The sequence below is a fragment of the Vulpes lagopus genome, chromosome X (genome assembly GCF_018345385.1).
Source record: "Vulpes lagopus strain Blue_001 chromosome X, ASM1834538v1, whole genome shotgun sequence".
NCBI classification, from domain to species: domain Eukaryota; kingdom Metazoa; phylum Chordata; class Mammalia; order Carnivora; family Canidae; genus Vulpes; species Vulpes lagopus.
This window is the reverse complement of record NC_054848.1, coordinates 83,713,735-83,737,591: the sequence shown is the minus strand read 5'-3', so window position 1 is coordinate 83,737,591 and position 23,857 is coordinate 83,713,735. Positions and strand designations below refer to the sequence as shown.

Here is a 23,857-nt window from a genome sequence, read left to right as displayed (position 1 = left end):
TTAAAAGATTTATTTATTTGAGAGAGAGCGTGAGTGTGTGCACAAGTAGGGGGAGGGGCAGAGAGAATCTCAAGCAGACTCCCTGCTGAGCGTGGATCCCCACATGGGGCTCAATCTGACAAGCCATGAGATGACGACCTGAGCTGAAACCAAGAGTTAGACACTCAACCAACTGAGCCACCCAGGTGTCCCAAGACGAATTGCATTGAAATCCTCAGCCTCCCTGTTAATCTAGACTCCCTGAATTTCACAAACCCTGAACAACCCTGACCTCTGTTAAAGAAATCAGACCCTGTCATATCCTGGTCTTAAAGCTTTAGGACTGTTTAAATGGATAGACATGACCTGATGGTCCTGGTCTGCCATCCTTTTAACAATAGTCACCCCAGCAAAGCCTTCATCAGAGGGACTCAATTATTCGAAGCTTTGGGGATGCTGTGGCTAGAAAAGCCATTGGCACCATCGAAGGCCACTCAGTCCAATTCACAAGAAAATGGGGGATCTTTTGGTTCCCATCTCTGATGTCTTCTCCCAGCCAGTTTGCTCTGGATAACTTGCAGTGAGAACGCTCTCAGTGAAACATGATTGTTCCTGTGATATCACTTGTCAGAAGAACCGTATATACCTTAGGAATAAGGTGTACTGATTATATCTTCATGGAATTGTGCAGTTCAAAGAATGTAATAGGTAGGACCAGAAAATGGAATAAAATGGTTGTTTCAACTGAAGTGTGAAGCATTGAAGTTAGAATTAGGATTTTTTTTTTTCTGTAAAGGCATTAAACACTGGATTGCCAAGGAAAGTTCTAGAATCCCTTCCCTTGGGGACTTACAGTAAAAATATGGTATCTTGGTGGTTTGGGAGAATTTGGTTGTGGCCTTGCCCTCCTAATGACTTTTCAGGGAGCCTCCTAGCCCCAGAATAATATGCTTATAAGAACAAGTTTTAAGGAAGGATGTTTGGAACATAGAACTTTAGGGAGTGGAAACTATGTCAAGACAGACATAATAGCAGGTAAATTTGATCCTCTCCCTTGCCTGGTGCTGAACTGGGGAATCCATTCACATCGTCTTGTGTAGTTTTGTATTACCCCAGACAGCCAGTCTCCCTGGTTTGGAGTGTTATAAAAGATGGCTGTCATACAAATCTGCATTCCCTGGAATCCCAATATCCAGCTGGGGTGTGATGTGGACCACGGAATACAGTGAACAGAGAAGACAGGAGCAAGACCATATTTTGGGGTTTGGCAGGCCAGTGGCAGCCCTAACACTGACTGCTTTGTACCATCTTAGATCAGGATGTCCAACAAGGATTGCCAACTCTTTGGTAACATAGTCTCTGATGTGGAGAAATAGTAAACAGAAAAAAAATAAAGCATCATAACATTTAGGAAGCTCTAGAACTAACTATGGGAGAGTTCTGGGAATGGGTGGCATGTTTTGGATTCCTACTCATCCCAGGTCCTGAGCTAAGAAGACTTTATGCTTCTACCCAGATCCTTCTGACCTTAAATTCTGTTTCTCCTTGGCAGGAGGGGAATGTGTACTGTGGTCTCAAGACTTGTCCCAAGTTAACCTGTGCATTCCCAGTCTCTGTTCCGGATTCCTGCTGCCGGGTATGCAGAGGTATGTGTCCCATATCACAAGACATAGGGGTGCTGCCATCCTGGATAGCTGTCCAATGTCATAAGAAAGGGAATTTTTTGTGGAAACGTTAGGTTTTAGCTGGGTGGAGAGGAGGGCAATCCATTCAAAAAAGGGAGGAAAGAAACACTGATTTTAAGGGCCACCACCTGAAAGAAACTGCCCTAGCATGTGGCAGAAGAATAAGAGTGAGTGTCATCTACTGAGAAAGTGAGTGCCTGTATCTTTTCTCCCTTGATCACTTTTAGCTGGGCCTCTGTGTTATTGAATTGTGAAACATAGGCCATTTCCATGAATAGCCTTAACAGGAAGAATGGGCCTTGCAGAGCCCTGATGTGACCATTTTGAAGACTCTGCAGGGAAAATCTAGGTATATTCTTTAAAGCCCCACAGTCAAATGGTGACAAACTCAGTAAAAGCAAAATGGAAGGCAGAAGGTGTCATCTTCTTAGATTATAGCCAAAATGGCATCATTGTTTTCAAGCCAGTGTTTTTTTGTTTGGTTTCCATTTCTTTGATAATGACGCCATTTCTATCCTCTCAGATCGAGCATAATCACCTTTAATTTCTCCTTTATTGCCTCTTCTCAAATTATTAAATCTTCAGCTGTCTTCTCTATCCCTTTCCTTTCTGGCTTTCCCTCTAGCAGTATTCTGATTTTGTCTTCTTTCCTTCCACCCAATCGACATATTTATTGAGCATCTACTGTAAGCTCAGCCCAGTGCTAGAAGCTAGATACTTATCAGTAAGTAGAGTAACCTACAGGGCACTGCTAGACTATAAGGCATCTTTATGCAAATTACAAAGAGAATTATTTTTTACTTAAGAGACTTTACTGCCATTTTCCAGAAAGTCCTTGTTAATGCACCCCTTCTGTGCAGCACATTTATGCAGTACATACCCTCTACAACCAGATGTGGCATACATAGCAGCAAAAACCCATTCTTCACTCTTGTGGAACTCACATTCTACCAGAGAAGACAAATGATAAACAAATAAATAAAGATTGAAACAGTGTACTTACATTTTTCTTCTCTGGACTGTAGTAATTGTAGTCCACACTGGCTGGAGATGAGGCTGAAGAAGTGAGCGGGGGTCAGACCATGCAGGACCTTCAAGGCCATGGGATGGAGTTTGCATTTCAGTTTCTAAATACCTTGGGAAGCCACTGGAAGGTTGTGAGCAGGGCATGACATGAACCAGTTGATGTCTTAAAAGATCTCATTGGCTGTTGTATCCATACTAGATTGGAGGGAGGCTACAAAGCAAGGGGAGAGCCCAGGAAGAAGGCGAGTGTAGTAGCCTGTCTCGTGTGAAAGGGCAGGTGTCTGGTTTGGGGACACAGTACAAACTAGTGGTTCACACTGGAGCCTCTGGAACCAGCTGCCTCGGCTCTGAGCCCAGTCTTGCTACTTTCCAGCTGGATCATGAGCAGTGCATTCAGCCTTTCTAACAATCTCTAAAGGGAGGATAATGTTGGTACTTACTTCCAAATGCCTGTGAGGTGTAAATGAGATCTTGCAGGAAAAGGACCATTTAGAATATACATCAATCCCCTGCCTCATACAGTGAAGGCCTCTCACACTGTAGCTTCAACTTACCTTTCTAGCCCATATTCTTCCGTTCCCGCACCTTAGGTTCTTCTCTCAGTGTTCCTGTGCTGTCTTACCTTTGTGCTTTCACTACCCGCCCCCGCCCCCCGCCAGCAAGATTTCTCCAACATTAGTGTGCTTCAGAATCACCTGGAGAACTTTCAGATACTCAGACAACAATTGCAAGATTGTGATTCAATGGCTTTGGGGTGGGGTCCCGGCATGTACATGTGGGCAGGCCCCATTGTCCACTTGGAGGCAGGTGGCCCGTAGACTCTGCTTTAAGAACCTATTCCTAAGACCATGTAGATGACTGGAGGCAGCCCTAACAATGGTTCATATTTGGGTTTAGTGCACTTAAACTGAGCACATTAAAAATCTGAAAACTGAAAGCAGTAGGAAAGTAACAAATGTCATTCTGACTGGCCGGAGGATCTAATTCCAACTATATGGCAACTGACTTTGGGATGAATGAGTCACAGCCATTTCATGATAGGGAACTAGGAGGTCAAGGGAACAAAATGGATGCCTAGGTACAAACTGACATGTACAGCAAGATCTTGGAGGAGGGAAACTTGCCTTTTTTCTGGAAAATCCTTTTCCTTTCATCTCTGCCTATGGAAATCCTACAAGTTTCCCAAGACGTAGCTCAGGTACAACCTCCTCAGATTCCGATGCAGGCAATCCTCTGGCCACATCTCGATAAATACTAGACAGAAGGCCTTTCTCTCTCCTCTGCCTTCCCCCTGCCATCCTTAATTTCTCCATCCTGAATTCCCGCTTATCCAAAGGCCAGCCCAACTGCCACTTCCTCCATGAAGCATTTTTTTTTAATCTATAAGTGAGTAAACCATCTTCCTTTCTGAGACTCCACAGCACTTCCTGGGTGCTTCTCTAGTAGCATTTATCACTTCATTACCTTTTGTTTTTTATTATGTTTTTTATTATGTGTGTACAACATTTTATTATGTTTTTTATTATGTCCTCCCTATCAATTATGAGCTTCTTTTTAAAGATTTTACTTATTTATTTATGACAAACAGAGAAAGAGAGGCAGAGACCTAGGCAGAGAGAGAAGCAGGCACCCTGAGAGGAGCCTGACGTGGGACTCGATACCAGGACCCCGGGATCATGACCTGAGCCAAAGACAGATGCTCAACCACTGAGCCACCCAGGTGTCCCCAGTTATGAGCTTCTTAGAACAAAAGCTATTTCTGGTTCATCTTCTTCCCCCTGCCCCCCTGCACTGCTCTAGGTACAAAGTAGGTGCTCTTTGAATGAATGCACACTAGCTTGGAAGTACTGCCAGAAAGTGATAGTTTGAATTAGATGCACCTGACATATGATATTATTGCTGTGTTTTCTGCCTCTGAATTACTGACAGGCTGTGGTAGGGGTGGTAATGGCTGTACATTGATTCATGGTCGGTAAGAAATCATTTGGTGTCATTTCTGATGACCAGGTACTTTTCCAACCCCATCACACTTCAGGAAATGACCTCGTTCTGAGTATCAGTTTATGCTCATCCCTTTTCTTACGCCCTTTCTAGTGGTCCTCACAAGTCAGCGTGGATTTCATGACAGCCTCATTTGGTTTGCCTTGTATCTTTCTATGACGCTTTCTCACAGTGAGGGTGTACATCCATACAGCTATGACATTTAAGCCAGAAAAGATGAGCATTTTGTTCCTCATCTCCCTACCTATCTTTGCCCCCACCTTAATTTGAGTCTGCTCCAAAGGGAAGAGAATCCGCACAGAGTACACGTGCTTGCTCACATCACCAGCTAGTTGCTATAATCCACTTGTCAGATTGAGATTATATTGTTTGAAGCAAAGGAAACCGTGAGAAATCTAAACTGAAGAACAATGAATAAAAGAAAGGCAGCTGCCAAAAGACATACTATTGCTCCTGAGAAAAGGCGTGGTGCCACGGACATAGGCTCTGAAGCCAGAAGGACGCAGATTTGATGTAACTGAGCTTCCGCCTACTAGTGATACCTCTGGCAAGCTGCTTACCTACATGGAACCTCATTTTTTTTTCAGCTCTGAAAATGGAGCTTATAATACCTAACACCTATGGAAAGGTAAAAATTAACCAAGGTGATGTAGAGAGCTAGGAAAGTCTTTTTCTTTTCCTTTTTAATTTAAAGATTTTATTTATTCATGAGAGACACAGAGAGAGAGAGGCAGAGACATGGGCAGAGGGAGAAGCAAGCTCCCTGTGGGGAGCCCGATACGGGACTCAATCCCAGGGGTCCTGGGATCATGACCTGAGCCGAAGGCACACATTTCAAACACTAAGCCACCTCAGCTTCCCTAGGAGAAATTCTGATACAGAGTTATTGCTTCATATGAAATAATTATTATATTTCACACAATATTATTATATTTATTGGCCGGAGTTAAGTATGATTTCACCCTCTCCTCTATGTCTGATAGTCTTGCCTTTTTCTTTACTTAATATCCACACACAGAACTTAATTTCTCATCCCTCTTGTGGTAACAGATCCTGGGGCTCACCATCTTCTCAGCGATTCTCTTGTCACAATTTAAATTTCCTTTCTTTTATCATGTCCTCAAAAGCAATGCATAAAAGCGAGCTGTGACGGATCCTGTGTTGTCCCTTCATACACTTGACAATTCCCGAAGTTCTTTCTCCACCATCTCTCCTCCAGCCTAAATAAACCCTTCTCTTTCATCTTTCCCTATGAAGACTAAATCCCACACTTTCATAAAATTGATGCTTTTCTCTCTGCCTCAAATTTCTTTCCATCTTTCAGTTGCGTATAATGTGATTGAATCTCCTTTGAAGTGCTAATGTTGGAAGCACCTTATTTTTTTTTCCTGCTGAGATGGTGTTTTTACAAAGGTATATCTTGCATAAGCGTATTACTCATACAGCTGGGAATGCAGACACACTTCTCCCCTATGCTGACCACCCTAATTGCAGACAAATACTGCAGAAGAAATACCCTTTTAAGTGCTGAACTCACAAACGTTAATATAAAGGGTCCTATTTGAACAGGTTCTTTCTCTGCGCTGTCACCCAACACAGGTGTGCACTCTCTTCCTGGGTCACACGGCAGTATTAGCCACAGACTGGATCTCAACCCCAGCTCCAGGGCTTTCGACTGTCCCTGAGGCTAGGAGTCAGGAGAGCATTGGCATGTCATTGCTGGCACTTCAACAAACCTCATCTGGACTGGAAATGGAGTGCAAACAGCCACTGGAACCTTTAGAGAAACTTGATCAGAACAAAAATCTCATACGACTACCACATTCTGGGCAGGCAGGCCTCAAACCTATACCCATTCCCAGCTTCCCTCTCCCACTTATCATTTCTGCTTCCTGTCTCCTGCCTATCTTGCCAAAGCAAAGGGGAAGGCTCTGTACTTGGACTCTAGACAAGAGAGAGGTTTGGTGTTGTTGACTGTATCGAGAGGCATACTCGCCAGAGTACGTATGTGGCACTTACTATGTGCCAGGCAGTGGTGTAAGCACATATGTGTGTAATACCTCATTTAATCCTCATTACAGGGATGCCTGGGTGGCTCAGTGGTTGAGCATCTGTCTTTGGCTCAGGGTGTGATCCCAGGGTCCTGGGATCGAGTCTCACATCAGGCTCCCCGCAGGGAGCCTGCTTCTCTCTCTGCCTATGTCTCTGCCTCTCTCTGTGTGTCTCTCATGAATACATAAATAAAATCTTACTCTGTGTGTCTCTCATGATAAATAAATAAAATCATTTTTTAAAGTTAGGGCATAGCAATGGCAGTCTTACACTCCCAGGATCTCACCAGGGAGTGGAACTGGCCACCTGATGCTGTAGGAGCGTCTATAACGGTCCTTCCTCTGTTTTACGTGTGTATAATACCCTAGTCCAGGCTTTTCTTCTTACAGAAATACTTGATCCGTTGGTCAGTGCCTACCATATCTTACCACATTATACAGTGTCAGTTCTTCAGATGGTTTTAAAAGGTGCTTTATAAAGCAATCTTCCCCTTCTTTAACCTACTACTCATCCTCATTCCTCTGACGCCAACATGCACACCTTATACTCTGGGCTGGCTGTTCCCTTTGTCCTAAAATATGCTCTGTTCCTTCCCACTTTTGTCTCCTGCTATATGCCTCTCTTAGCTCTCACTCCCCACAAGCTTAGAATAGCTTTCCTCCTCTCTCCTACAGATTACGATCCTAACCCATCTTTCAAGAGCCCAGCTCGTGTCCCACCCTTTCTAAAGAGCCCCACCTGATAACTCTAGTCCTCCTTGAGCTCCTTGGACCACACTTGGGGCTTAGTCTGGCTTGTAGAGTCCAGTATTTAAAACATTTTCTTGTATTGTTCATCATTTCATTGGTCTCAGCTCCTTACCTGGGGAAGGGCCACCCTTTTCCTCTGTTTACCCTAGCATAGAATTACGCATATCTTGTGGTGGATATATTAAAAAGAAAGAGCTACAGCTATGAAAATCTCTTTTTCTCCAATTTATTTTTTATTTTAATAAATTAATTTTTATTGGTGTTCAATTTACCAACATACAGAATAACACCCAGTGCTCATCCCGTCAAGTGTCCCCCTCAGTGCCCGTCACCCATTCCCCTCACCCCCTTCCCTCCTTCCCTTCCACCACCCCTAGTTCGTTTCCCAGAGTTAGGAGTCTTTATGTTCTGTCTCGCTTCCTTATATTTCCCACACATTTCTTCTCCCTTCCTTTATATTCCCTTTCACTATTATTTATATTCCCCAAATGAATGAGAACATACACTGTATGAAAATCTCTTGACAGCATTCTAAGTGAGTCCTAGGTAGGGAGGCCAGAGAGATGACTGAACTTACAACTTAATCAATCCAAGCTCATTTATCCAATACATTTCCAAAGAGCCAAAGGAGAAAATTGAATCTTGCTTTATGAAATTGGAGCTATTTCTACAAACTTCCACAAGTGACCAAAAACCAGAAGCAACTGTCTAAAAGCAATTTGTCAGTATTCAAGACAGCTACCATTTTACCTAAGGCTTTTTATTTCTCTTTCAAAAACAAAAACAAAAACAAGCAGCAAAATTACACGTGAGGTGCCGTCTTGGCTGGAACCCAGAGGTCTTGAGGGAAGTGGTGAGCAAGGTAGTTCATTTTTGTAATAATGTCAAAAAAATCTCCCCAAGTTTTCAAACTTCTCAAAATCAAACAGAACTGGGGAAAATAACAGCAACTCCAAATATAGATCCTCGTGTATTGGCCTAGCATCATTTTGGGTTTTGTCCACATTTTCTGCAGAAACACCACCATCACCAGGTCATGATGAGGAAGAAGACATCATTAATGAGACACACTGCTCAAAAAAGATAAAAATGAATTCAGTCATTTATGGTTTTTGAGTTGCTGTGCTCTAACTGAAACTTCAAAATGTGCTGAAACACTCTGACCTCTTCAGTGACAGAAGAGTCTGACAACCATTAATAAGCCCTGTTCTCAGGTGAACCATTCATGTTCATGAAGATGGGGACCATCTGACAGCCCACCCTTTGCCTTCCTCTTTCCTTCTAAATCTCCACTGGAAGCTTCCTTTTTCCATGGAAACTTTCCAGCTTGTTTTTGTTCTCTTTCCAGCCCTTGTGCTCAGATTTCATGTTCAGGTACTTACTGACACTCCCAGGACTCTCACTCCTCTCTGGTCATTGTGTTCCTACTTGGGATGTCTCTTATGTCTAGAATGTTTATTTTGTATTTTAAAGATTTTATTTTTATTTTATTAGAATGAGAGAGAGAACAAGCAGGGGAGAGAGAGAGAAGCAGACTCCCCACCGAACAGGGAGCCCAGGATCCCAGGATCATGGCCTGAGCCAAAGGCAGACACTTCACCGACTGAGCCACCCAGGTGCCACTTAGAATGTTTCTTCTTAGACAGAAAGCCCTTCAGATGGTGGATGAGACAGCATTAACATTGACTTTCATTCTGAGCTTAACAAATGAATAACACCGATTCTTAATTGGCCATGTCGAATAAACACCCCCATCCTGCTCTGGGATTGAGGGGTTTCTCATATGTATAGGGATCTGGTTCTATAATAAAAATAAGGAATTTCCAGTGAAGTATTTCAGAGCAAGTACTTCTTCACAGATTAAAGCTACTCTTCCTTCAGCCCTGTCCTTCTGACTGCTTCAAGGGATGCCATGACTGCCCAGAAACACACCACCACATGTGTGCATTATTCTCATTGGAATAATCTTCGTGAGCCTAGACCCCAGTATTTCTAGAAATTGGTCTGATTTGTTGACTGACAGCATGAACAAGAAAATGAAATGTGAGCAAGACAAGTAGTGTCAGGCAGGGGGAGTCATATTTGAATATTATCTATGTTACAACAAAGTCCAAGTCTCTTGTAGCCAAGGCAAAGTGGACAGTGAATACCACTTATTCAAGCAAATCACTAGAATGACTACATCCACTTACCCCTTAGATTTAGCCATGAAAACCAGCCCCATGTCCCCTACTCCCACCAGACATCCCAGTCCTCTTTGGATAAGGCCGGGGAGCTAATGCAGTATTTGTGAATTGAAGGACTTTTAAATGGACTGCTCCAGGTTGACCAGCAGTAAACATTGATAGATCTCTGAGCTTCCCTTCTCCATCTATCTGCTTGTTATTTTCCCTGTATGGATGTGGTATCATAGGACTCTCTTTATTTGGGTCCTTGGACTGTTATCACTCTGCTTTATGACTACAAGATTCACTCTCTCCCAATGAAGCAGGTATCTGCCCTCTTCAGCCTCATCTTAAGTCAAGAGAGAATAAGGGATGGCATTAAAACTCAAATGCCTCTTTGACAAAGATGACAATTAGGAGAGGACTAGTATAATTATGAGAGAATCTAAGCCAGTTCAGAAGGAATGGGGCTAAAAGAATCTCTGTGGCCTTTTTTCTTTCTTTTTTTCTTTTCCTGCATCCAGGATCCTGGCTTTCAAAATGGAATGAACAAGGGGTAGTGGAAGGGGAGGTGGGCGGGAGGATGGGGTGACTGGGTGACGGGCACTGAGGGGGGCACTTGGCGGGATGAGCACTGGGTGTTATGATATGTGTTGGCAAATTGAACTCCAATAAAAAATAAAATAAAAATGAAATAAATAAAAAAGAAAGGGAAAAATATCTATACAAAAAAATCAAAATGGAATGATTTTAAAATGAGATAATTTCCTTTCTATGAGCAGGCATAAATGTTTTTCTTATTGTTGGGCTTCATTTTTTGTTTAATCTAGAGCCTTTCCTTGTTAGATACTTCAAATGCTCATGGGAGTCCTTAAGTTGGGTTTTCCCCATGGGTAAGCTACTCTTGAGGGGAAGGAGGGAAGAAGAGGAGGGAAAGGATGGGAGGAATAGGAAGAATAACACTTGCTGTGCCAGGCACTGCTCTGAGCTCTTTGCTCACACTAATCCATTTCATCCCCCACTACTCTCTGGGCTGGATTTGATTGTCTCCATTTTAGCCATAAGGAAGCTGAGACTCAGAGAGGTTCATCACTTGCCCAGAGTCACACGGGTGCAAAGGGGCAGAGCCAGGACTTGGACCCAGGTAGTCTGGCTGGCGTGGGTGGTTCTCTTAGCCGTGACTGTTATGTTGCCTCTCAACTTGGAGATGTGGAGCAACTTTGAGGACTCTGAACTCTGAGGCTACAGGGAGGAACAGACTTTGTGACAACTTTGCTCCCCAGGGCTGGACATGGTAATTCTTCCAGCCGAGTTATTGGGATGAGACTCAAAGGCCCCATTTCTAAGTATCAACTTGGATCTGCATAACCACAATGCCATTGGAAGAGCAGACTGTGGGTTGTGGGTACCATCTAGCTAATAACTTCTCTGTGCCCTCTCCCATAATTCCGTCTCACAAGCACACGCAACTTTCACAATGCCCTTTTTAAAAAGTATGTATTTCTGATTTTTCTGGATAAATGCTTTTGTATTCTTCAGATTTGGCTTGCTCCTCTTGGCAGGATTCCCCCTTGTCTGTGCCTTTGTGTGTCTCAAGCAGATATTGAGTTTAAAATGCTAAGAGCTTGTATTGACAGCCCAAACAATAAAGTGCTTTGACAGTGAAGTATTTTCTAGAAAACATGACTGTCTACAAAATACTGGAGGGCTTCCTGTGGTACTGTATATCGTTGTTAGCTCCAAGGTCTAACAGTGGAGAATCCTTGTGACCCGGGTTCTTTAAAGCTTCACTTAAATTTCAGCATGCTTGCTCCCTCGCAACAGAATTTGTAGAATTAGATGTTTGGCAGAGGCCCCTGAGTCATCTGCTTCCACTCTCTCATCTCCAGCTTGGGTATTATCTGCTGGCCATCAAGTGGCTCACCCCAGAACCTGGCACGTAGTAGGTGGAGATGTCATGATCGATCACTTTCTTCCTCTCCGCCCTCTTCCGGTTTCCCCTCACAAAAGCCCTTTAATAATTTGCCCTGGTTCTGCTGATTTTGACATGTTGCTCTGAAAGTACAGAGATCCCTTTCCCTTGTCACAGAGATCACCATACAGCCCCCACCCAGTCTCGGGGATTCATTTCATTTCCATGTGCCTTATGATTAGAGCGACTACATATCTTATCATCCAAACCAAGACACTTTTGAAAGGGAAAGGGCTCAGTAATTATGCCTGTAGAAAAAGAGGCATGAAACTGGGTTGTCTCAGATCCATCAGTACCTATAGGCACGCTCTTTATGATGTGTGTGGTTCAGAAATGGCCACATGCTGGCGTAGTTTTGCTTTCTGAGGCTTATCTTCATGGGTATCTAATAATCTCATTGTACACTTAGTCCTTTTGAGAGGACAGGGTTTACTTCTGTGACCTACTCAAGCTAACCAGAGATTAATGGAAGCCACGGGAGTTATAAACAGTCCGAATTGTAGCCCAGCTCTTGACTGTATTTCAAATGCTTGTTCTCCATTTCTCCCATTACCAGAAAGCCAAGCCATTTTAGCTCTATAGGGTACCACTCAGATTATAATTGAGGTTTGAATAAACAACACATGTGGCTTTTAAGGTTAAATGAATATTGTTTGACATACAGTACACTAGAGTTGTTTTTCATTTTGGTTTTAAAAATTGGTTAAAATTACATCTTGTTGCTTCTCAGAATTAACTAGAATCCATCTGTCTCCATTAGAATCACAGGGGGTTTTTTTGTTTGTTTTGTTTTAAGTAAAGCCTTGGCTGAAAAAAGAAGCTCCCTCTCACTCAAGATAATTTACCAGTGAATAGGATGGGGGAGGGAGGAGGGAAAGGAACAGGTTTTAGAGTATTGGTGCTTGCTTTTTTCTTTTATGCATTTTGTCTCTTAGATATATTTAAAGTGTAGTATCTAAAGTAGTAAATGGATAACTATTATCATCTCTCCAGACAGATTTGGCCCAAGTCTAAGAGAATCACTCACAGCTGAACAAAATGTGAACGTCTGAGAAGATTCTTCCAATTTAACTATGGTTCAAATTATATCGAATGACTCCTTACTTATAGAACATTCCAACTTAGAGAATGCCATTTTGATGATGTCAAAAGCTCAAAAGCAACCAAAATAGTAGTCATTCCTACTTGAGATCTATACAGAAGTAATGACTCCAGTAGTTTTTAATGAGGTGAAAGGATTCCAATTGAGGCACACATGCCTGTCTGCAAATGCTTAGGTGTTGCAACACGTTGGTGTTACAGGATATTAATAGTCCACTCCCATGCTTGATCCCGACTTGCCTCCTCATTGTCTTGCTATCTTACCTATCGGCTCACTTAACAGAGACTACTTGCTTCGAGATTCTGCTTGGACGCTAAGTATTTCAAGACACTATCTAAAAGCCCTTTGAAGACTCTAGAGTCTAAATGCAATAAATTGACCTTCTCAGAAGGTCATGCTAAGTAAACATTGCATGCCAGTACCAACCATTAAATCTACATTTGCAAAGGGCATTTGGGGAAGAGAGCTCGTCTCTCATTTTTCTTTTTTTTTTTTTATTTTTTAAAGATTTTATTTATCCATGAGAGACAGAGAGAGAGGCAGAGACACAGGCAGAGGGAGAAGCAGGCTCCATGCAGGGAGCCCGATGTGGGACTCGATCCCGAGTCTCCAGGATCATGCCCTGGGCTGAAGGCAGGCGCTAAACTACTGAGCCACCCAGGGATCCCCTCATTTTTCTTTTAAAATTTGTTCTCTTTGGGCTACTTAGATTAGAAAACATATCCTATAGCTTTGACATTCTGTTCTGCCATTTGCTCGTGAATCTCTTCTGGTTTCCAGTCTTCTCTCCGGTCCCACATTTTCATCTGGCTCACGACAAAGCTTAGACCTGCCACTGCCAGTGAAAACACAATGAGTACATTTAAGTTCATCCCACCTTACTGTCAAGGGCAGTTCCATTTCCCAGCTGGCCATACTTGCAACCCTTAGCATCCTTTTATGTAAAAAAAAAAAAATTTTTAAGATTGAATTATTTATTTGAGAGTGAGATCATGAGAGCAGCAGGGAGGGGCTGAGGGAAAAGGAAAGGGAGAATCCTCAAGCAGACTCCCCGACGGACATGGGGCCTGATCCCAGGACCCCAAGATCACGACCTGAACCGAAATCAAGAGTGGGCTGCTTAACTGATGGAGCCCCCCAGGTGCCCTCCAACCCTAACATCCTTTTATACTGTTTTTTCCCTTACCACCATTCTCTGTTAGCAAATATCCCCCAAGGGATCTTATCATTTCCTTTTTATCTGGAGTAGTCTGGTTTGTCCCTCTTTCATTGTTTCATTGTTTTCGAGATTCTCGGGACCTGTCACATGTTACTACAACAGCCTCTTGGTTGGCCTCCCAAGATTCCACTTGCTCCCCAGCTAAGTGACACTCAATTGCCAGGCAGAGCTGCCACAAGTCACCTCTTTCTTTTACTGTAGGAACTCTACATAAAAATCAGTAACAGGATAAAATGTGAATTCTTTAGCCTCTTTCTGAAGTCTACACAGCAATTATTTACTACCCTTACTTAAGACTCCCTCCCCTCTTCCCCCTGTTCCCCTTTCCCTCTTCCTTTCTTCCTCTCCACCATCTCTCTTGTTTCACATCTGAACTTTCTACTACAGCCACAGCCACATCCTGTTGGCTGTTTCCAGCATGTTCCTTACTGTTTCAAAGCTCTGCTCCTTTGCAGTTACTTATGTTAAATCATATCACCATGATGCCTACTTCTAAAAACAAGACTGATTATTTTGGGAAGCTTTCCATGATTCTGTCTTACTGATCACTTACTCCTTCAATCTCTCCCAAGCACCTCTTGACGAATCCTAATTTTTTTCCCCATGAGATGATCTTTAAATCATGAAGGGCTAAGTCATAACTTTGTTATATGTCACTGCCAGATAATATTGCTTTCAAAGGAATTTCGAGGTCTTTGGCACATCCTAAAAGCCAATGATATTATCTAATTTTCCCTCACAGGACTACCACATCCTTGAACCAGTAACATGTTACTATCTCCATGTGGGCTTTGAAAGCTCGAGGGATAAATTCAAACAGAAAATCCATAAATGCTGATACTTTTTGGTATTTCCTGTTACCCTGCCAAATACATGGTTGAATTGATACTGAGTGTAAGACCAAGCTCTTCCCAGTGACTTGGTTGGTCATAGATAACATGAGGTAAAATCCTTGGAAATTGTCCTGTGGTTGCTGATCTTTAATCAGTAGAGGAATATCACTGTCTGTAGTGTGTTGTTCTCAAGACTAAAAGTCAGATCTTCCTCCTCAAACCAGTTACTCTGGCAGTGAGGCAATTATAAGTAGTTCACTGTTCAAAGAATGGACATACAAACCAGGGGAAGTGATCTCAGGCAAAAAAAGAGGAGTAAATCTTGGATATCTGTTATGTAAATATTCCAGCCACCACAAGTCTTACCTTAACTTTCAGACCAGGGCCTAACTTTCCAGAGACATAATGGTGATTTTAACAAATTATAACAGCCCAAATCCTCGAATCTCTTATTTTGTAAGGGTAGTTTAAACACAGGTTAAATATGACCTGCAAAATACTTAACTGTCACTGGATAAGATAAGCAAAAATGAGGCTGACAGCTCTATTACAGTGGAAAGTGATTATTTTGTCTTTTGTTTCCCAAATTTTGTGCAATGTGAATCGATCGGCTCTTTTGAAAAGTGGCAGCTTTCTTCAGAGTTGTTTTGAAAAATGAGGCAGGCCCAGAGAGGAATCTTTCAGGGTCACTTTATGAAGGAGAGCCATTTTTTTTGAGAGAGAGAGAGAGAGAGAGAAGGTGGGGGGCAGAGAGAATCTTAAGCAGGCTCTGCACCCATCACAGAGCCCAATACAGGGCTCGATCTCATGACCCTGAGATCATGACCTGAGCCAAAATCGAGTCCAACGCCCAACCAGCCGAGCCCCCCAGCACACAGAAGGATAGCCATCTTAACAACAGTTAAAATGTCTGGAGAAATTTGGGATCATAGAATCAAAAATGTTGCTAGGTCACAAGGGTGACGGTTTTCCCTTCTATGTTTGTATGACTCTTTCTTTATTTTGCAATAAACAGGGGATGGAGAATTGTCGTGGGAACATTCTGATGGTGATATCTTCCGGCAACCTGCCAACAGAGAAGCAGTAAGTGTGAATAGCTCAAATAATTCAACACCCCGCAGCACCAGGCCAAACTTTTCTCCTTCCATGGCTGTTATCTTAGGAACTCCATAAAAGGGCCCATTTATAACACCATTTCTCTTTCCCTTGCCTTAGAAAATTAAATGATATTATCACCAATCTCAAAACATGTAAGTCCACTGTATATTTGGTAACTAGGGCCAGGACACGGGCACAAAAAAAATCACAGCCCCAGCACCTAAGTACCCCTTATCTAGATTGGAAGTTGATAGCCTTTTGGGCTAGCTTGCCAAATCTTTGCCTTCTGGATGGAAGGCAGGTCACTGCCTCTGTCCTCAATAGTCCTTAACAGAGGAGCTTCTATGGGATTATAAGGTGGATCTGTCCATTCTTTAGGCAGAGGTACTGTGGACATATCTCCATAAAGCCTCTCCTAAGCCTTAGGCTCTCAGTCATACAGCAGCAAGAGAAAAAAAGGTAGCAGCTACACACTCCTTCCCCACCCTGCAATATCCCATTTCTATGTTCAGTGTATAGCAACAGCATCTCTTGTTCCTGTGTATTTCAAAGTAATTCGCAAAATGCAATCCCTCTCTCCAAAACATATGTCTAAGTACAGCAATACCTTGAACTTCTTAAAATATGAAAAGGAGATGTTCCAATTCAAAGAATATCATCATACTGATGGATTATAAAAATACACAAAATGTATGAAGGCATTCATGGTACATAAATGGGTATTGATTGAACCCCTATACAAAAAAGTATACAGGGCATTCAGTGCAACATTATTTTTATAAGAGCAAAGCCAGTGGAAGGAACCCAAACGTAAGTAATAGGGGCTTGGTTGAACACACCCAATCTGTGGGACATGGTGCTGTTGTTAAGTAGAATGCAAGATATCAAAAGTGTACTCAAGTGGAGGGATCCCCAAGATAAAGATTTTATTTATTTATTTAAAAGACACACAGAGAGAGGCAGAGACATAGACAGAGGGAGAAGCAGGCTCCTCAGAGGGAGCCTGATGCAGGACTCTATCCCAGGACCCTGGGATCATGCCCTGAGCTGAAGGCAGATACTCAACCACTGAGCCACCCAGGTGCCCTGATCCCCAAGACATATTATGTAAACAAACCAAGGTGCAGGGTGCAACTCATACTGTCATTTCCTGTGTGCCTGCACAAATTGAATGCATATGAAAAGATCTGGAAGGTCAGATACCAATAGGTTATGAGTGATAATCTTAGAGAGGTAGAAGCAGCAGGGGGAAAGGGAGAGCGTGATTTTTTTCTTTATCTCTTCTGTATCATTGGATGTTTTTCAATGAGCATCAATCTGTTGTGCAGTATATAACGTTTAAATGATTGTTTAAAACCTGTGGAATTAGTTCTCAACAAGCATTGTATAGAAGGCCAGAGTCTAGGGAATTATATGGCAAGCCTGAGGATGGGGAGGGGGGCAGGTGTGAGGAAAGTGTTGATAGGAATGTAATAAAATAGCCAGTCTAAACATCCCGGCGTTGCTTAGTCCATGTGTCCTGGTTGTCTCATGTGCCACTTCTGACCTGCATATACCCAGCTCACCAGCACACCCTCAGCAGGGAGTTGAAATGATGTCTGCTTTATTCTCTGCTCCTACTATTTTCTAGACCTTGCTGTTTCTGAATGAGTGTGGAAGGATTGTGGGTTGGGGGAATGTGACGAACAATACTCTGGATATCTCAAAAAAAAGAAAAGCAGCATTCCTGCAAGAGAGAATGGGCTTCCCAGTTTCCCAGTGATTCTGGATCCTCAGGATGGGTGAAACAGGAGATGGAGATGAAGGAGGGCATTTGTGATCATTGTGATGAGCTCTGGGCGTTGTAGGGAAGTGTTGAATCACTATATTGTACACCTGAAACTCATATTGGGCTGAAAGTTCACTAACTGGAACTTTAAAAAAAGTTTAAAAAATTTAAAAAGATTTTCTCCACCTAGCTCTATCTGCTAAGCGTTGAGGCCAGGTTGGTGGTCCTGCTGATAAGGCCATTAATTTGCCTTTCTTCCTGAATTCATTTTATGCTGCCTCCAGCTCCACCCTTGTCTTGCAGTCTCGTCTGTCCTTCTTCCGAAACTGCCAGTGATGGGACTGAGCTTAATCCCATACTTCCTGTAGCAGAAAGAGGTCAGGTATAGAATGCAGGGCCTTGAAATATTGATTTTCAAAGGAGTTTGAGACCTATCTTTAGAAACAAACATTGGGGCCCGGTAGAACAAAATGTCCAGATGGTTCCACTTTATTATAAATAAATATTTTCCTTTGTTCTAAAAGGGGGTAGATACTGTGGGATATGATTTGAATAATAAAGAGCATCTGTAGTACTAGAAAAATACGTACCTGGCACACAGTAGGCCCCCCAAAAATTCATTTTGAATGAATGGGTATGGAAGGCAGGGTGAAATGTATGTGAGGGGCTTTTCATGAATGTGAATGCACAGAAATTTGTCCCAAATCAGAGAGAGAGGCTTCTAACTTGTTGCTGGCTCTTGACCAGCCGAAAATTAGAAGGTAGGAGAACCCATTCTGAATATCCTTTGCAGGCCTAATGCTCTCTATGGGATCAAGAAATGCAGCGCTGGGACACCTGGGTGACTCAGTGGTTGAGCAGCTGCTTTTGGCTCAGGAGCCTGCTTCTCCCTCTGCCTATGACTCTGCCTCTCTCTGTGTCTCTCATAAATAAAATCTTAAAAAATTAAAAAAAAATTTAATGCAGCACTAACAGCACATTGCCAATTCAGTAGACTGTCACTTTAATAGACCATTCATATTTACAGGAAACCATCAAAAACCTTAGTTTGACAGAAACACAGAGGATTGCTTTATTTTGCCAAGTGGGCTGAAAACCATCAGTTTACCAAGTTTTATGAAGTCCACAGGAAGGAGAACCCGTCACCAGTGGCTCAATTACAACTCCTTTGTAAAAACCTGAAGTGGTTTCTGTTTGGTTTCCGGATCATAATTTCATATGCACTGGTCCTAATACCATGGGTGTGTGTGTGTGTGTGCATGTGTTTCTGTGTGTGTTACAGGGAGAGAGAAGTAGACACAGGTCATAAAGCCAAAACATGAAAGCAAGCCGAATTTTGTTTTGGACAAAGGCCAAACTCTGACTTTGCCCCCAATAGATTACTCAGAGATTTACCATTAGAAAAGGGAAAGATTTAGCGATAGAAACAATATGAAACAGATAGAAATCCATGTCTCACTCACATTGTCAGAACAATGGTTTGGGAAGGAAACTGGCCCAAGGGTCTCTCAGGTGGGGATGGTCCTAGAGTGCCAGTGATGAAGATATAATGTGCTCATGGCTGTGTGAATCATGACACATTCTGAAGACATTTTTAAAGAGTTACTTATTTATGACAGACAGCACAGGGTGGGGGTTGCAGGGGCAGAGGGAGAGGGAGAAGCAGACTCTCTGCTGAGCAGGAAGCCCAAAGCAGGGCTCGATCACAGGACCCTGGGATCATGACTTGAGCCTGAGCTGAAGGCAGACTCATAATCTACTGAGCCACCTGGATGCCCCGAAGACCTTTTTTTAAAATTAAACTTTTTATTTTATGGTAACTTTAGATTCATAGCCCTGAAGTCCCTTTGAAGGCTTTTCCTGAACTGTCCTATTTTCCTATCTCTGCCAATAAAACCCTCCCATCTTAGACCTAGGACAAGTAAGGAAAAAGTTCCTGGGGAACTTTCTATAATGGGATTTTCCACCACCAGAAAAGAAGTGTGTGAGAACTACTTCAAAACCCTGAGGTAGAGGTACCTGGCTGGTTGGTAGAGCTCAGTCAGTGGAGCATGTGGCTCTTGATCTCTGGGTTGTGAGTTTGAGCCTCGTGTTGGGTATAGAAATTACTTCAATCAATCAATCAGTCAGTCAATCAATCTTTTAAAAAAATGCCTGAGAGAGTTACCAGCACTGAAGTCAGGAAATCAAATAATACCAAAATATTGAACAGAATAAAACAAAGCATAGGTATATGGCCATTTCTACCTTGACCTGCTCTCTCAAAGCCAGATCTTCACAGCTGGGTTTGAAGATAAGCTCCAGTTTCACTTAGAAGTCCAAGGCCTTAATGTCTTTTTTCTCCCTTGCATTAAGTTACAAGGTCAGAATGGTCAAAATGGTAAGCCTCTTTCATTCCTTTGTTTAGGGGAGCAACTCTAAAAGAGCCATTACCCTTAAATCAAAAACCCCCACCCCCAGGTTGTGAACACTGTATTTTAGCAGACTTTTTCCTTTTTAAGATTTATTGATTTATTTGGGTGGGAGAGGGCAGGGACAGCAGGAGAGAATCTCAAGCAGACTCCCCACTGAGCACAGAGACCGACATGGGGCTCAATCTCACAACCCCGAGTTCATGATCAGAGCTGAAACCAAGAGTTGGATACTTTACCCGACTACACACCCAGGCGCCTCTCTCTTAGCAGACTTTGATATTTTCTTCGGAGAAGCTTTTAGCCAACCATCTGCAGGCCGCTGAGCTTGACCACAACATTCCCTCTCCCACTTTCTCTTTCCTTTCTTCCTGTCTTCTCCCCCAATCCTCACTCTCCTGCCATCTCCAAAAACTCAATCTTCACTGTCACCCTGAATAAAAAACCCCACTCCTCTCTGGCCTCGGTTTCTCCATCTGTAAAATAAAAGACTTGAATAGGGGGATGTTCTGGAGAGCTAATCAAAATCCTTAAGGTTTTTTGTGTTGTGTTTCTTGTGGTGTTTTTTTTTTTTAATTTGTTTTGTTTTGTTTTTTGGTTTTGAATCTTTTTTTTTTTTTCTGCCCTTACCCAATGTCCAGGGTCTGAGTGCCTGGTACCGAAGAACAGCTTTTCACTTTGTTTTCACCCTCATGAATCAGAGAACTTCTTGTACTTGCAGCTCATTTTGGGTCAGCGACCTTTTCTCTCTCAAGTTCTAGCCCCGGTGAACTCCCTTCCTTCAGCATCATTGGTAGGACACCCACTAGCCAAACTGTCCTCTCTGTGTTCCTTTGGCAAAACTTTGCTAAACTCCAGAAAGGACAGAACAATCTGTAACGGTCTTGGTGGAATGTGAGTGAAAAAGACACATGAGCCATTGTGGGAATGAAAAATATTTGCACTAAGAATCCCATCTGTGTACATGATAATCAATTGATGCAAATTCTTATTTGTGTGAGATTTCATAGCAATGCACCACCATGGACTCTTCCTAGATTGACAGAATTATGTTCTCTTTCTCTTATGCCAGCTCCTGTTCTCTCCCCCCTTCTCCCACCAGTGCCTCCCTCCACAAGAGAGTAATAATAATTCCCAAAGCTACATTTGCGACATGTGTGTCTATGGGACATAACTGTAATACATGTTTTCTGGGATGGTGGGGTCAGAGGATCTTATAACTACCTTCTCAAGGCCCCTTGCCATTTCTAACACTGAATATAAGCATCTTTCTAATTGCCTGTGGAAGATTTTTAGTGGGTCTCCTGTCCCACTAGTGTTACCCCTAACACTTGCCCCTAAAACAAAATGTTATATGGTTTTTTGCTTGAGGGTCCAGTCTTCATCCATTCCATCCTCCTCTCCCTTCATGCTCCCTTAGCTCCTGGGAAAGGGGTGGGTAGCAGAATAGTGGGCTCATCATGTGTTGAACCCTCGCTAAGAGAGCAATGGTTGCATCATTTGGACTATAAGATTTTCAGCTTTCATTAGGGACCACGGCATTCATTCAGCAAGTGTTTAATGAGCCCCTTATAAATGCTGGACACTGTTTGGGGCCCTGGAGATATAGCAGTGAGCAAAACAAAGTTCTCACCTCTGGCTCACATCCTGGTACTGTCATATACCGTCAATTCTACAACATGTCTAGGGTATCTCTACTCTGCCATGTAATCTCATGCCATTGGCTGCATTTAGTGTCAGTGCATCTAATCTGGACTATCCTAGGGTCCCATCTCTTCCTCCTGCTCAGTTTACCCTATACATGATCCGGAATCAATGCTTGGAAACACAATTCTGAGGATTTCCCTACCTTAAAAAAAATCCCATAAAGGCTCCCACACCATCACCTCTGTTGCCTACCACATAAAGTCTTCACCCCTTCGCCTGTCATGTAAAGTCCTCCCTGATCTGGCTGCAGCCCATGTTTTGGAATGTTATCCTTCAACTGTTCCCTTTTATGGACTCTATGTTCTCTGCTACACCTTCTCAACTTGGAATCACTGCCTGGAATATTCCTCACCAGCTCTGCCTGCAAAAAGTCTGTCCAGCCTTCATGGTCCAGGTCACAAACCGTCCCCAACCAGTTCTCTTTCTCTTCCTACTTTGCACAGCAATTCCTACTTCTGTGGCCTGTGTCCCATTCTGCCCTTGTGTTGCAGGCTGCTACTTTAATTCTTACGTATGAGATTCTCGGGAGCGGGAAGGACATTTTATTGACCGTTCTTTGGCTCTTTGCTCCCTCTGAGGTTTGTCTATGAAGCTAGCCCAGTCTTCGGCAAGAAGAGAGGGAAATCTCAGTCCGTTCTCAAGGCTGCTCTTATTTCACATCCCTGTGTTGCTACCAGTGTGGGTGGATGTGTAGTTCATTTAAGATCAGAGCTAAGCTCATTGCTAGAAGTCATCAGATGGACTCTAGCTGTGTATAAGTCTATTCCTGCCTTCCCTCTGGCAGATTTGGGGAGCTGAATGTGCCCTGTCATTTTACAGAGACATTCTTACCACCGTTCCCACTACGACCCTCCACCAAGCCGACAGGCTGGAGGTCTGCCCCGCTTTCCTGGGGCCAGAAGTCACCGAGGAGCTCTTATGGATTCCCAGCAAGCGTCGGGCACCATTGTGCAGATTGTCATCAACAACAAACACAAGCATGGCCAAGGTAAGGAGCATGCTCCTTTTGTACCACATCCACAGCAGTTCTACCACAGCGCACCCCCTCCCCTGCCCTGTATTTGGAGGGCTGGACCTGGAAAGGGCCTTGTCTCCCATGCATATCAGAAAGTTACACAAGCATCACTTACCATCAAGTTTCAAAGCGAGTCTGTCTTTATTTAGGACAAAAGGCACAAAAGCAGGGAACTAATGCAGTGCCCAGCGTTTTCTCAGTTGCCCTAGGGGGTCGCAGGGCACTGGGGGAAAGTGTGTTGGATTGGATTGGCTGGTTAATAGAATGAGAGGTTGGTTGTTTTTCCAGTTGGGCACTTGATATTCACAGATACTCAGTGCCAGACACTTCTGAAGCTCTTAACCCTGTGCCTTAGAAGCAGTAATTCTCATACCTCTCTGTGCCCAGGATTCTCCCCCAGCCTCTTGCTCAAGAGATATATTCTGGGCCCTAGGCTCAGAGATTCTAATTCATATGAGGAGATTGTCGTTAGAAATGAGTAATCCAGTAAGAAATCCAGAAACATCCTGGCCAAGCACCAGGAGAACTGACATTAGGTTAACAGGGACACGCAGCCCACTCAGCCGACCAGGTGGCTGCAGCAGGCACCCACACACGTCCGTGGCCCAGACCTTCCTGAGCCTAGTTCCCCAGTCTCCACTTCCACCCCAGTAGTGGGGGTAGGGGGAGGAGAAATTCAATCAAACAATTGACTGCTTCTTACTTTTTTAGGCTCTTTAGAGCAAGAGCTCAGCTGGTTCCTTTTTATGAAACCACAAACATGTTTTGTTTCCTTTAAAGGAGAAACAAATCAAAGCTGGTTCTCTGAACGGGTTAAAAGTAATAAATTATTAAACCAAATGATTGAATAACACGGGTGAAAACCAATCCGTTACAAAGGACCCCTACTATAAATCTCAACAAAGCTGGTCAAACCAAAGCTAGTTGATCACATCTGTTACCAGTTAGATGTAAATTTCAGATTACAGATAAAAAACATTGAATCGCTTTGGAAACTAACAGGCTTAAAAGAAGAACATGCAAAATAAAACTCTTAATAAAAAATGGTGATGTATTAGAAGAATTGGAAGTATTT

The 23,857-nt window shown here is 43.0% G+C and overlaps 1 protein-coding gene across 1 annotated transcript in view; it reads left to right on the top strand.

Annotated features, from left to right (window-relative positions):
- The window catches only part of CHRDL1 (chordin like 1), a 124,686-nt gene that overhangs the window by 84,600 nt on the left and 16,229 nt on the right, over positions 1-23,857 (top strand). The window contains 3 exon segments of the mRNA XM_041741286.1: positions 1,532-1,625; positions 15,799-15,866; positions 22,587-22,755. Coding sequence (XP_041597220.1) covers positions 1,532-1,625; positions 15,799-15,866; positions 22,587-22,755 — 331 coding nt within the window.